At 41.7% G+C, this 15839-nt stretch overlaps 2 protein-coding genes across 2 annotated transcripts in view; both read right to left on the bottom strand.

Annotated features, from left to right (window-relative positions):
* The window catches only part of LOC116217922 (inaD-like protein), a 40814-nt gene extending 35234 nt beyond the window's left edge, over positions 1-5580 (bottom strand). Inside the window, exons 1-5 of the mRNA XM_031574808.2 lie at positions 4855-5580; positions 4629-4703; positions 3503-3577; positions 3313-3384; positions 2612-2686 (exon numbers count right to left, since the gene is read on the bottom strand). Coding sequence (XP_031430668.1) covers positions 2612-2686; positions 3313-3384; positions 3503-3577; positions 4629-4703; positions 4855-4959 — 402 coding nt within the window. The 5' untranslated portion in view covers positions 4960-5580. The remainder of the gene's footprint in view (positions 1-2611; positions 2687-3312; positions 3385-3502; positions 3578-4628; positions 4704-4854) is intronic.
* A 4936-nt stretch (positions 5581-10516) lies between these two features.
* patj (PATJ crumbs cell polarity complex component) overlaps positions 10517-15839 on the bottom strand; it is a 78977-nt gene continuing 73654 nt past the window's right edge. Inside the window, exons 31-32 of the mRNA XM_031574809.2 lie at positions 13258-13349; positions 10517-10772 (exon numbers count right to left, since the gene is read on the bottom strand). Coding sequence (XP_031430669.1) covers positions 10682-10772; positions 13258-13349 — 183 coding nt within the window. The 3' untranslated portion in view covers positions 10517-10681. The remainder of the gene's footprint in view (positions 10773-13257; positions 13350-15839) is intronic.

A 15839-nucleotide genomic window follows, 5' to 3' on the forward strand; every position in this document is an offset into this window, starting at 1 on the left:
TCATATTCATTGGCATTTGATAAGTCATTTTGGATGAAAGCATCTGCTAAAAAACGGCAGTTTTGACAGTATATACCTCTGCAGAGCATCTGCAAATTAAATTTTCTCAGTTAAGAAAAGACTAAACTAAATATAAGAAAGCCATTTGTTTGTTTGGCATATAGTATATGTCCACACCGGCTTCGGGAAGGTCTTGGTTTTCACCTCGTCAGAAGGCTCTGTCCTTCTGTAATGACTTACAGTTCTGGAGGGTAACGAGTTCATGAAAAGTGATAAAAACATGATGATACATGAAATGATACATAAAATTATACATATTGCAAATAAGAAACTCATAAAAGTCATTTTAGTTCTAAAGTTGGACTATTCAAAGATTCAGATCTTTTCAAGTTCAAGAAAATGACCACTTCACTCACTTCACGCCTGGGCAGATTACCCCAGCTGTCAGGCCATTCCAGCCCGCGGTCAACATGAAACTGTACAACACAACAGAAACTGGCAACCTTGATTACGAGGACTCTCCTGGACTCGTACGGTGGTTCTGATAGACCCCATTGAAGGACTCTCCTGGACTCGTACGGTGGTTCTGATAGACCCCATTGAAGGACTCTCCTGGACTCGTACGGTGGTTCTGATAGACCCCATTGAAGGACTCTCCTGGACTCGTACAGTGGTTCTGATAGACCCCATTGAAGGACTCTCCTGGATTCGTACAGTGGTTCTGATAGACCCCATTGAAGGACAGCCCTGGTCTAGTACGGTGGTTCTGATAGACCCCATTGAAGGACAGCCCTGGTCTAGTACGGTGGTTCTGATAGACCCCATTGAAGGACAGCCCTGGTTGCTGCAGAGCTGGGTCCATACAATATGGCCATTGCCACTGTTAGTGAGACCAGGCTCCTGGACAAAGGCTGTTTGACAGAGTAAAGGATGGGCTACACCTTCTTCTAGAAAGGTTCCTTCACAGGTGGACAACATCTCAACGGTGTGCAACTGGCCATCAAGAACACAACTCTGCCAAAGCTCACTGAGACACCTGTTGACATTAGTGAAGGACATATCCCCCTGGCCAAGACGTGTTTCACCACACTTCTCAGTGCTTATGCACCTCTCCCACCATTTAAGAATAATGCCAAGGAACGCGTCTACTAGTCACTTGGTGATGTTCTTCACCGGATCCCTACGAGCAGGAAGGAACAGGATATGGAGTGTAGTGTTTGGCAGACATGATATTGCGCCTCCTCTTGTGACTAAAAAGGTCCACCAAGAAGTGGCTTAATTGCTCCCGTCTGGGTTACCTGAGTAAACGGAAATGTGTTCCAACCCTCCTTGGCTGGGAAACTAAGGGAGGTGGAACCCTCCCTGGGAACAAACAACATCACGGACCAAAGGTGGACATCTATCAGCTCAGCACTCTACTCAAAAGCCTTAACAAACATCAAACATCACATCGACTGTGTTTAAATAAAATAATTGAATCAAGCTTACCATCAGAAATTTTATTATTACTATTAGTAGTAGTAAACATTTACATTATTGAAGAATTTTACACAAATTCTGAAGGCCCCAGGTGGCTTAGTTCAGCCCTTCATGGATTAAAAACACCCTAATTAGACAAACTATTCCCTTGAGGTTTTCAGTTTTGTTCTAGACTATTTGTCTATTTGTTTTCCTTGATTTTGATGTACTGTCCAAAGCCTTCAACTCTGTCCAGGATGAACTTCAAAGGGAAGCCCTGATCAAGTTTGGCTGTCCCAATACATTTGTCAACATCCTTCGCCAGTTCCACGATAGAATGATTGCCCAGGTGACCATAGGGACAAGAGTCTTCCCACTTCCCTGCGTGTCCAGGGTTAAGGCAGGGATGTGTGCTAGCACAAGTGCTGCATCTTCCTTCCTCGTAGGCGTCACCCAGCTTCTCCGCCCGAAGATAGAGCACAGTAATGGTGTGGCAGTGGACTTCAGGCTAGAAGGCAACCTCTTCAACGTCAGGGGGTTCCAGGCCACCGCCAAGCTGTACAGAGAGCGGGTTTTTCATTTCAGTATGCAGTTGACTACAAGCTGGTGGCCCACACTCTGCAAAACCTCCAGTCTGTCCGTGCTGGAGCAGTGATAATGTACAGCAGGATGGGACTCCACACCAATAAAACCCAACATGTTGTGTCTATGTGTAAATGTAAAACTAAGAAAATTAAATTGCCAAATGTTTCCATACTGAGGTCTCAGATGAACATCTGTAAACGTCCACCTATTCTAACACTCGACCACCAACGCCTGACTGCTCTCCACACCAAGAGAGTACGGTCCAGCCTGGTACCTCGGAGGAGGAACGAGCTGTCCAATTTCATCCCATCAGAAAAAACAGCCTTGACATTTTTATCCTACTTTTCAGAACTCATTTTTTATGTTAACAACCTTTTCTACTAATCCCCCTCTTTATTATAAATATTTGATAAATGTCCAATTATTGATTGTATTCATTGTCATTTGATAAGTCACTTTGGCTGAAAGCATCTGCTTTATAACAAAAATATAACTATAGATCTCATTTTGCTACAGACCAGCTCCAAAAACCCATTTGTGTGTTTGCAACATATATGTCCACACTCACCGACTTCACCACGGTCTTGGTTTTCACCTCATCAGGATGCGGTTTTTCCCTCTCTGATGACATTTTGAGAAGATTCTGGAGAATGAAGAGTTTGTGAAAAGTCATCAAAGTCAAATGAGGGACCTCTATAAAAGGGTAAAAATTGCAAATTTCTCATTCTAGTTCTAAATGCTGTGATTCAAAGATTTAAATTCAGATCGGTTCAAGTTTCAAGCAATGCCTGCAGTGTACCTCCTTACAGTAACATGGTAAATAGTACTCTGGCACAATTAAAGGGAAGGGAGGGGGGGGCAGGATGAGGGTGAAAAAACAGAATGAGAAACTGACATAACCAACAACAGGTAAAGTTGAGGGATAGCTAGCCTAATTATTAATACAACGGACATGCCCCTTACATAAACACTGAATGCAACGGACATGCCCCTTACATAAACACTGAATGCAACGGACATGCAACTTACATAAACACTGAATGCAACGGACAAGCACCTTACATAAACACTGAATGGATTGTATGGGCCCAGTGAAAGGGTTAAAAACATTTTAATGTTTTAAACAAGAGCTCTCAAATAAATAATCAGTGCCATTTTTTTCAATGCCAGACAAAGTATCTGATTTATCTCCATAGAGGTGCCTCTAAAGACGAGTGAAAGAACGTGTTCATTTGAAGGAAGATAGAGAAAGGGTGAGTCAGTGCTTACTGAAGGCTTCTCCGTCTCCAGGCTCTTCACTACTGCTTCCTGAGGCCCAACACTAGTACTGTACGCCAGGTCCTGCAAAGAGAGAGGACATGAACAATACAGGCAGTTTGGCTGTTCTCTCCCTCAACCTGATTTAACATGTCATCATTCATTCGATCCCCGTCAAATTCTGATGATTGTCCAAACTTACCGACTTCACCAAGGACTTGGTTTTCACCTCGTCAGGAAGCGGTTTTTCCCTCTCTGATGACATTTTGACAATATTCTGGAGAATGAAGAGTTTGTGAGAAGTCATTAAAGTATAATGAGGGACCTCTGTTAAAAAGGCTGCTTCACCAGCTGCATCCAGCTGTGCATCCCACTGTGCAGGCCACTCACGGGACCTGGGGTCCATAGAGAGGTCATCCCATCATTTGATCCCAGAGTTCCGTGGGGCTCGTGCACAGTGGAATTTCACTGACCATTTGGCCACTCCAACAGTTTCAAGACAGTTTCAAGGCCCCCCGTCATCTCTCCACTATATAAGGCCGACCCTCCTCATGGCCATTTGTGGGTCAAGTAAGTAGTTGGAGTTGGAGAGGAGCATCAGCCATCGGGAGTTCATCAGTTCAATTCAGAGACATTCGTGATCATTCTTGCCGTGCGTCATTGAGAATGTGAGTGTTTGTGATATGTGTCATCTGTATAATTTGTATTTCACTTGTTACTGTCACTTCAATCAGTAACTGTTATTACGGGATAAATGGAATGTCCACCGTTACGCGGCGCGGTGTGAAAGGAACATATCCGCAGTTAATCATAGCCTTAATATTCATAGTGTATATACTGTTTCATCTCTATCTTATTTCATTGTTAATATTTGTGTATATTTGTTATATTTTATTTCCATAGAAACCACGGGTTATGGTCTTCAATCATTCATGGTCATTCAAGGATTCATGTCTATCAAATCACGGATCACTGATTCATTCAGTTCACGGATTCAGGTGTGAATATAAGTCCCTTTACACGGGATAATTATATTCACAGTTCATCATCGTCATTCTACTGTCAATCCTTTACACGGATTACTTTCACCGTCATTCATGTTCATCCTGCCATTCAAGGCTTGAGTGTGTGTGTGCAATAAATACTTCATTACATATGTCATCATTGGGACATTGACATCATTCTAGTTCTAACCGGACAGACCTGTGGCGATTGTCACCTATTTCATTTACCAGTAATACAGTCCTTTTGGGGTTTACTCATTCAATATCACCCTATTTTATAACCTCTATAAAAGCATAAAAATTCTGATGATTGTCCAAACTTACCGACTTCACCAGGGACTTGGTTTTCACCTCATCAGGAAGCGTTTTTTCCCTCTCTGATGACATTTTGACAATAATCTGGAGAATGAAGAGTTTGTGAAAAGTCATTAAAGTATAATGAGGGACCAAAAATTGCAAATAAATGTAAATGTATTCTCTCCCTCAACCTGATTTAACATTACATCATCCATTCAACCCCCATCAAATTCTGATGATGGTCCACACTCACCGACTTCACCAGGGACTTGGGTTTCACCTCATCAGGATGCGGTTTTTCCCTCTCTGATGACATTTTGACAATATTCTGGAGAATGAAGAGTTTGTGAAAAGTCATTAAAGTAATTTATAATGAGGGACCTTTATTAAAGGGTTAAAAATTGCAAATAAATGTAAATGTATTCTCTCCCTCAACCTGATTTAACATTACATCATTCATTCGACCCCCGTCAAATTCTGATGATGGGGAGGTCCAGAGTATTGGTTAGGTCACTGACATCTGTATGCCTCACCCTCAGCTTTCCCATTGAAGAACAGGGATTGCCAGGAAAAGGGTTCTTATGTTAGTCGTATCAAGACAGATCTGGAAAGACATGTGGTTGTCCTCTCCAACATATCAGGGGTCTTTCAACAGATTTCTGGCCATCACGAGTTCATCAAGAAGCAGGTACTATGGGATTCTCTGATCTCCATTTGGCAGTGTTTCAGAAAAGATTTTGTGAGACTATGGTGGGTGGACCTCACTATGACCTCACTATGACCCTAGGGGGGTCTGGGAGCATGTTCACCCGGAAGAAGAATGTGTGTTTTTTTTTTTTAAGTTTAATGCCTCAATCTGGTGCACTTTAAGAGCAAAGGAAAAAGGTAAGATCGATTAGGAACTTTGGGCCTCATTTACTAACATTGCGACCGCAGCTTAATCTGCGCTTTTGCCAAACCGCATATACTGCACAGTATTTTTCCGTGGTATTTAGAACCTCGTCGTAATCAGCGCCTAACACCGCCCATTAGTGTTATTTAGCGCTCCGCTAAAATAGGGAAGAAAGAGCCTGCGTGTGCCTGCCACAATGGATGATGAATTAGAATTAGAGCTTTTGGTTCACGAGGTTACAGCAAACTAAACCGGGTAAATATAGAAACTCATAAATATTTCTCCGTTTAGCCCTTCCGTCCACACTAACAGTTGTGATCACTTTGAATTCAAGACTGTCTTTTATTGGTGAGCTGATTTGGGGAAATTAAAATTTTCAGCGAACATTGAGTTTCTGGGTTGCTATGGTTACCCCCAGGGTGCCTGTGCAGTTTCATATTAACGAGTTTATGTTCACAAGTTCATATTCACACATGTTAGTTAATCACACACAGGCAACTGCAAACTGTTAAGATGGTTCCCTAAGCTAGAGATAGCTAGAATACTTAATAGCCAGGTTAACTGCTCCATAGCATCCCGTTAAATAGTCTTGTAGGAATACACAACACCCCTTACTTTAAAACGGCGTATTCCAGCACTGAAAACCATGCTTTTCAAAAACGCTGCCCTAGGCGGATACATTTGAAAACTGGAGTTGTAGCCTGGACAGGGGAAACTGAAGTTTTCAGACGTTTGGTTGCCATGGCACTGGGGGTAGCTTGCGCTCGAGAGGCTATAACGTCAAAATAAACATGGAAGGTGAAATGAATATGCTGCTCTGTCTCTACAATTTACTTACCGGTAGTTTAGTTAGTGTACTTCGAGTACAAGTACTTTTCCTGAATAGATACCCGTTACTCCTACGCAGAAGGTGTACACTGTACTCGGTGTGCTTGAAAATAAAGTGAAAATACGGTTTAAACCATACAATGAGCGGTGATTCTGGGTAACAGCTAGCTGGTGGGACAGTTTGTATATGCCTATATTAAATTATATATCAAAAATAAACATAAAAAAAAAATAACTTTTCTGATGTTCGTATTTTTAACATTTCTCGCAGGCACATAGTTTTCATTTAGCAGCTGATATGTCATGCTAAAACACCTCTTGTTTCGTTACTAATACACAATTAGGCGCACTTTACGCATCTCCTCCCATCTCTTTGCGACGAACACCCACTTTCCCTTATACCCTCCCAGCAGCGGTAATCTGCGCTTTTACTCAGGTGCGCCTCCTTTGGAAATACGGTTTTATGTCTTTACCCGCTATTTTACGCCTGAAATGGGCGCAATCCTGTTAGTAAATGAGGCCCTTTGTGCTCTAAACTATTTTGTGCTTTAGTAATTTAATCATAAACACTGGTTGAATAGGTATGATGACGCAGCAAAACGTTTCAAAACAGTTTGAAAAAGGAATTTCAAAACAGTTCACAAATGGTCCAAAAAAAAAAACAACAACAACAAACCCGCCCCCCACCAAAACACAACTACAGCATACATTTCAGCCCTCAAAGAAAATGAAGAAGAAGTGATTAGCGGTGTTCAACTGGTTTAGAAAATATAAAATACAGAATAGAGAATATACAGAATAATGTAATAGTTTTTACTATTTCGACCAAGCCTAATCTGCCAGGCGCGTGGGTGATGTGTTTATGCAGAGGATACAATATGCATCTGAATAGGAGATGGTGTTCAGCCACACCCTTCAAGACACAGTCCAGACACACCCTTAACAACCAATCAGAATAGACCTGCTCTATTCACTGGACGACAGCTCTATCACTCCAAGTTCCTTCATGGTTTGGATTTCCTTCTTCAGGACACCCACCAGCCTCTCAGGGACATGGTATGGCTGCTGTCATAAGGGGAACTACAACAGTAACAGTAGCACTTTTTGCCCCGGTTAGAACTCCCTCAAGCATGAATGTGGGTCTTGCCGTCGTTTCTGGCTGCGTTGTGCCTCCTGAAGGATCTCCTGTGCGTGCTGGAGATATTTCTCCAGTCTGTCCCACTTCTGCAGAACATTTACATTTAGTCATTTAGCAGACGCTTTTATCCAAAGCGACTTACATATGTGCGACTTACAATGTATACACATTTTACATTTACACTGATGGCACACTGCACATCAGGAGCAATTAGGGGTTCAGTGTCTTGCTCAAGGACGCTTCGACAGGGAATCGAACTAGCAACCTTCTGATTACTAAACGACTTCTCTACCTCCTGTACCACTGTCGCCCCCGTCAGACCATACATAACATACTGGACAATGCTCTATCTGCTGGAACCTTCCCATGTCATCTTCAGCAGGTCTAGCGGGCCTCTCACTGACCAACCATGCAGGAGCTCAAATGGGGAGAATCCTGTGAAAATCCTCTACCTGTGTCCTCCACAAACTTGTGCAGCATTGCCTTCAGCGCCTGAATGTACCAGATGCACTAATCTGTCTGTGTAGGGATGACGTGGCATGGCATGGTCTAAAATGCCTATATCCCCAATATTATAATTACTCTACTGGGGGCAAACTTTGCACTGGCGTGTGCATGTAAATGAGCGCCATTGATGAAGAAAATATGTTTATGTTATGTATCCAGGGTTTTTCCTGGGTCAAAATAGGTCTTCGGTGCTCAAAAAAATTATATTCAACATTCGCACCCACAATTATTTGGTGCATGTCCATAGTACTATTTTACAGATGTTGTGCAGGTGTTTCCCAGGTTCGCTAGGCTACAAACTACTACGAAACATGACATTTTTAAGTGCCCTGCAGAGGTGCATTTCTCTAGCCTGGTATAACCAGACCAAAATTGATCCTTTTGAGATTTCAAACGCTCACACACACCCTTGTTTGCACAAAATGTGTATAATCTCACACCATTCAGACTAAAGGTTGCCCATTTCAAATATGCAAGCATGGGTGTGTGTGTGTGTGTGTGTGTGTGTGTGTGTGTGTGTGTGTGTGTGTCTCTGTGTCTGTGTGTGTGTCTCTCTCTGTGTCTGTGTGTGTGTGTGTGTGTGTGTGTGTGTGTGTGTCATACTGGTCCCATGGCCAATATCTTGGGAATCATCCAATCTTCACGAAAATGAATCCACATAATAATCATCCCAAATGTACAATTCTAAATGGCTGATCATCTTGAAATGTAGTTATTGTGAGAAGCCAGGCCTTCCTGTCTGCAGTCCTTGTATGCATATGCCTTCACACTTTTCACCCCTGGGATTTCCCCCTAGGTTTACTCTGGTGTACCCTGTTCCTGAGATGCCACACCTTGTACTACTTCAACCATCCTCCAGACCCCCCCCCCCAAAGAGTAGTGTATTCTGTTTCCCTATATCTGGGCATGTCACCTTTATACTGTGTGATTTTTCTGAGTCGATTCAGCATGGAATTGCTGTGGTGATTTTTCCTGTGTGGAAACAACCCATAGCTGCTTGTGGTGAGAAAATGAGCAAGGAGTGATGCTGGGGGATTGACAAAGCATTGCCTTGGAGGTCAAAGGGACGCAAAGACAACACAGAGGAAACTACCACTACACTATAGACAGTAATCTCCTAGCCTCCCTCCTCCGTAGCGTGTTGTGTGTGTTTGAGATCTGCCGCATGACATACACAGAAGAAAACAACATCCTACCCACCAGACCGGCATCAACATCCTACCCACCAGACCGGCATCAACATCCTACCCACCAGACCGGCATCAACATCCTACCCACCAGACCGGCATCAACATCCTACCCACCAGACCGGCATCAACATCCTACCCACCAGACCTAGTGGTGCTTCAATGGGTGTCGCTTCCGTGCACGTACGCATTCACTCACACAGGTTACCCCTTCCCCACTCACAGTATAAACCATGCATCTATTAAACATTGATTTAGTGTTATGGTGTGGGAAAGGACGGTAAATGTTTAAGTCGAATCGTTGGTAACCACTGAATTAACGTGTTCGAGAAGGTCAAGGAGGAGGGGGTACTTCACCTCCTTCATTCACTGCATTGGTGTCAGAGTAAGCCCTTGCTCCACTGATGTCCCTTTATTTCTCTCAGGATTGTTTAATGTCTATGTGAAGCCATTTAACATCATCCAAGTACAGCCAAGACAGCCTTTTACTGGTGAGCTGAAATCAAGCTTTGCTTCAGGTTAGCATGCAACAAATGGTGATACTTGGTTGCTATGGTTGCCTAGTTGCTATGCTAGCTAACAAGCTAGCTAGCTAGCTAAAGGAAACTTTTAAATAACCTTCCATTTGCATGACATGATAGTGTTTAACTGTACTTTAGTTACTTTAGCATATCAAGTTCAAGTTCTTTATTTGTCACATACACGAACATGTAGTGAAATGTAAAAGGGGCTACGCTCCACACTGTGCAAAAAAATACAAATTAAAATAATATAAAATTAAATATAATTCATTCATTCATTCATTAAATAAAAAAGGAAAGACTGCTGAATTTAAAAAAGTTGCAAAGTTGAGCCAATCAGAATATTCTGCTCATTAATTGCCGAAGCACCTTTCAAGATGATGACTTGACAGTGGTTACAACACTAGCAACTACCAACTGTTAAGATGGTTCCCTAAGCTAGAGATAGCAAGTGTAGTTCATAGCTAGGTTAACTGGCATGAGACTGCACATGTTAGGTGGGAATACACACACCTGTTTCATTATCGTTATGGAAGACGAGACGAGTGTGAATAAAAAATGAGTTCTATCCCATAGAACAGGTTGTTTTTACCAGATACATTAATGGGGTTCGTATGCGCAAGAGAAAGATAGACCCATTCTAACTGGTAGAGTTACTGTGCGCATTATTGACATCCAGGCAGAAAAAAGGCATTCCCATGTATAGACCGCACCCGAGTATTAACCGCAAGGCCGCAGAAATGTAATCTATGTATAAACCGCGTTTAATAGTCTGGAAATGACGGTATCTGCTCGCCAAAACTAGTCCCAAACATATTGACAATTCCCCTTTTAAGACAAGACTTGTGTTGGTGCCATTTTTTGCACACACAAGTTATGTTTATGCTGGTGATTTCTTGTGGCATTTAACTTCTAACTTAGCACTTCTTGAAAACAGAGTGCATTTTATAACACTACCAATTTTACTAATAATATTAGGCATCCTAAAGAATTGAAGAGTGAAGAGGTTAAATCTTTTTCCTTACCTCATTGGGCACAATAGGCGGCGGTGGAGTGGGGAAGGCAGGCACAGCCAGTTGATTGATGGCCTCTCTGTTCCTGGAGGCCAAAGGGGACAAGGTTGGTGCAAAATTCAAACCTCAAAATCTTACCCTGGTTTAATCTCCAATAATACATCAGCCATTAATGCCTCCCAGGGAACAACTTCACATCTGAACCTTGTGCTCCTGGGAAAGGAAGCAACTGTAGGACTCTGAGTAAGAGCTATAATGTCATTAAATACAGTTTAGTGCAAATGACGGCTCTGAATATTAAACATGTCATCTGTAGATTGTCTACGCATCCAGGTTCAGGTATACACAAAAGAGGACGTTGTGGTAATGGCTTTATTTAGTATGAGTCTTATACTAGTCTATGCTTCTACAGTCCTAAAAGGAGCTACTCCAAAAGTGCTGGCAACTGTCAAAAAGAGGCAGCATGACATAGGCATAGGCAATAACATGAATATAGTTCATATTATACATACAGTACGTAATATAGTATCTTTTCAAATTCATGTGGCCTTTCCTGCACATCAAGCCTGACACTGCATTCTAACAGGGCCTTTAATATAGTCAATGAAATCATTCACAGACAATGAAACACGGGTTTTTAAAAAGTAGAACTGACATTTCACTAAGTGAATGCATCAACAAATCCTTTTTTCACCCTTTAAAATAGACATATGCCTACAGTTGAGTTAGTTGAACACATGTGATATCGTTAGGAGAACACACGAAACAAATTCAATTGAATATTTTGTTGTAGTGTATGCCAATAAACACAGTAGGGATTATCCGCCGAGATGACACTCTATTATGAATGTATAACGTGCTATCTTTTTGAAGCCTGCTTTGCAACACCTACACTGGGGTTTTCTCTAGGATGGCTAAGACCAGGCTTTGCATTCATTATTTAGGATCAAAGCATGTGTATCACCACCTGATAGGGTAGATGTGCTATACTGCCAATAAACCACAGTTACTTGACATCATCCAAAGCTCTGTTATTCAATCACTGCCATACCACTGACCATACAGCTTACTAGTTTATAATAATGAACGTGTTGCTTACACGCTAGCTTTAAATACTGAGGCTCCACAGGGTTGCATGGTCTCCTCACAATGATTGTCTTTTATTCACACTGACAGTGCTGTATTGCTGCCTAATTACACTTACTATGTAGTGGCTTGCAAAAGTATTCAATCAGTGCTGAAAGTCATCAGCATTTTCTGGTTTAAAAAAAGATACTTACACATTTCAATATTTACATTTCACTTATGCTGTAGTATATTTCTAAAGGGTAAAGGGTAAGTTATTTGTCTCCTAAAATCAATGAATAAAAAACGAAAATATTCTGCTTGCATTAGTGTTCAACCCATACACAGTACTACATGGTAGAGAACCCCTTTGCTGACTTAAGTCTTTTGAAGTGAGACGGTGCCAGTTTTACACATTGTTCTGCAGCGCTATCCCCCATTCTTCTAGGTAGAATTTATATAGAACATCTAGGTTGATGGGATAGTGGTCCTGGACTGTCGTGCCACAGATTCTCAATAAGATTCTGATCAAGGCCTTGTCTGAACCATTCTAAAATATTCACACAACTGTTTTTGAGCCACTCCTGTACCTTGGTAAGTGCCCTATTAAGTTTTGCAAAGGACTGCAAAAGGTTTTGTTGCGATGTTGTGTAGAATTTATTTCAAGTCATTCTCCCTTCAATTCTAAAAGGTTTCCCAGTTCCTGTAGATGAGAAGTATCCCCACATCATGATGTTACCACTGCCATATTTCACAATTGGTATGGTGTTTCTTGGGGCATGGACAGTGTTAGATGTATGCAACTTGTAGCCTTTCCCACATCTTAAGCAACCTACATGCTTCAATGTGGATCTTCTTAAACAATTTTTATTCCACCCTCCAATAGAGTCCAGTTTTATAGATAGTTCTTAGGGTTGCGCCACTGAACTTTGTACATTTTTCAGGGTGATGGCTGGACTGGTAGCCTCCCTCACCAGTTAACATCTTCCTCGGATGCTTGGTTTGGGGGACAGCCTTTTCTCCAAAGCATCTGGATGGTGTGATGCAACTTCAACGTTCTTCTACTTCTTATTGATCCAATGGTGCAATCAAAACATTCATTACCATTCTTCAGGAACTCTTCTACTCCACAACCTGACTGATGACCCTTAGACAGAGTGATTCTGTATCCAAAGGAGATTTGCTGTCCTTTAGTCACTCATAGGTGGTATCTAATTATGACTGCAGTGGTCATAGAGTGAAGGTTTGTTTTCTTGTTTTTTCTCCCCACTGATGTTTGGTTGTTTCGATGTTGCCAATGCCATGAGAATGACCACAAATGCTAATGCTAAGTCCACATGACTTTTAGGCATAGGCCTATGGAGATATTTAGCGTGGCCTAACCCTAAAGGTGAATAATCCACTGCCAAGGCACCAAACTACTGCCTGTAGTTCCCAAAAACAGTTCCAGTCTTTTGTTGAAGAACACTCTGAGATAAAGTTAAGAGGAGCTAAGAGTTACTGACCTGACGAGGAGAATCTTGACCTTCAATGGAGCACTTTTAATAACGGCTGAAGCGCTCTGGTGACTCCTACCATACAACACCTGGTTGTTGATCTAAATAAGTGAGGTAGAGAAGTAAAAAAGAGAAGAAAGACGTTAGGCAGCATATTAATGAAAGTAACATTGCATGCTACTTATAACTCATGGAGGTAGCCCATCATATTGATGGTTTATTGATGGTACCCCTCAGGAGTACAAACCCAGGTCAGGGTATGAGTAGGATTAGAAATGAACCCAGGTTAGGATAAGGGTAGGATTAGATATGAACCCAGGTTAGGGTAAGGGTAGGATTTAGATATGAACCCAGGTTAACATAAGTGTAGGATTAGATATGAACCCAGGTTAACATAAGTGTAGGGTTAGATATGAACCCAGGTTAACATAAGTGTAGGATTAGATATGAACCCAGGTTAGGGTAAGGGTAGGACTAGATATGAACCCAGGTTAGGGTAGGATTAGATATGGACCCAGGTCAGGGTTAGTGTAGGATTAGATATGAACCCAGGTTAGGGTTAGGGTAGGATTAGATATGAACCCAGGTTAGGGTAGGATTAGATATGGACCCAGGTCAGGGTAGGATTAGATATGGACCCAGGTCAGGGTTAGGGTAGGATTAGATATGAACCCAGGTTAGGGTAGGATTAGATATGAACCCAGGTTAGGGTAGGATTAGATATGAACCCAGGTTAGGGTAGGATTAGATATGAACCCAGGTTAAGATAGGTTTAGATATGAACCCAGGTCAGGGTTAGTGTAGGATTAGATATGAACCCAGGTTAGGGTTAGGGTAGGATTAGATATGAACCCAGGTTAGGGTAGGATTAGATATGGACCCAGGTCAGGGTTAGGGTAGGATTAGATATGAACCCAGGTTAGGGTAGGATTAGATATGAACCCAGGTTAGGGTAGGATTAGATATGAACCCAGGTCAGGGTAAGGGTAGGATTAGATATGAACCCAGGTTAGGGTAGGATTAGATATGAACCCAGGTCAGGGTAAGGGTAGGATTAGATATGAACCCAGGTTAAGATAAAGTGAGGTAAGGGGTTGGGGTGGGAAAGCCCCCTGGGATTACAAACCCAGATTAAGGTAAGGAAAAAAACTGGGATTTTAAAAGGTTAAACCCCTTGAAAGACTTGAGTGTCTGGGTCTCATGGGTCCGATTTGAATTAAATGCTCGATGCATCGACCACACCAAATAATTCACAGTTTGTTCCCAGAATAATTCTAAGTTAAAAAAGCCATTTAAAGCATAACATTTCAATCTTGTCTTTGTCTTTTTATCATTAATATGTAATATGTGTGTCATGTTGGTACATGCTTGTACCTCAACTGTCTAAAAGTTAACAATGTGTTTAAAATCAATAAAGATATTTGGGAAAAACATTTCAATCTAATTCATGTAAAACACCAAAGTTACCTGAGAGACTAACCTGATATGCTATTGCAGTGAAAGCTTAAGATCATTCTTTCGCATCACCACTCGTGGGCGCTATGCTATGGGCACAGGAGTGAACGTAGCCTACCAAGACAACCCCGGTTTCCATCCAAAAACTTTTATTTTCATAGAAAATAGAGCTGACCACTTCTGCTCCCACAAGTCTCACCACAGCAAGGGACAGAATGTCTGCTGAAGCATTTTACATTTCAGCAAAGATGCAAGCTATACATTTTTCATTTCAGCACCTAGCTCCAAAGTTGCAAATGTGTTCCATTAGACGGATTTAGATCATGAAATTGAATATGTATCACATGCTATTACATGAACAGTTACACTCTCTGCCAAAATCAATTCTCCAGAATGGACGTGAGATGGGCTATATTGATCTTGACAAAGGTTGTCATGGAATCTAAGTGAGCATAACACTTTCTTTTTTTTAAAAGAACAAAATCATTCAGTTTCGAGGGGATTTGTCTAGGGCATTTCAAAACAGGTCTAACAAGCTACAATTATGTGTCAACGCATTTAAATGTTTTGAACAACAGAAGATATTCATTGAAAAGTCGCTCCTGTTGTACACTGTCCAGAACCCACGGTGATATTGCCACCTTCTTTCATTGTGATCTCGCCTGACTCATTCAGTTTAAAGGGATTGCTCGATGCTACTGGTCGGACAAACCTTTCACTAATTAACTTCGGCCCACTTAGTGTGTTTGACCACACCGTTACTGGTCGCATGTCCTTTCTTGTGCAACAGTGTGCATGTGCTGCCATTTCCATCAGCTGTTGTTCGCCCTCACACTAGGGGTCCAATGACACGTGTTATTTAAACTAGGACCCAATGACACACGTTATTTAAACTAGGGCCCAATGACATTTACATTTACATTTAGTCATTTAGCAGACGCTTTTGTCCAAAGCGACGTACAAGGGAGAGAATAGTCAAGCTACGAGCATTAGAACCTGGTGTAACAATAAATAAATACTACTTTACATAAGAAAAATAACAAAATGAAATAAAAAAGAAAAAAGAAGTGCAGAAATGTAACTGCTGTAATTGCAAGTTACGCACTAGTCGAAGTGCCAGTTAGGACGGGAAGTGC

The sequence above is a fragment of the Clupea harengus genome, chromosome 10 (genome assembly GCF_900700415.2).
Source record: "Clupea harengus chromosome 10, Ch_v2.0.2, whole genome shotgun sequence".
Classification (NCBI taxonomy): domain Eukaryota; kingdom Metazoa; phylum Chordata; class Actinopteri; order Clupeiformes; family Clupeidae; genus Clupea; species Clupea harengus.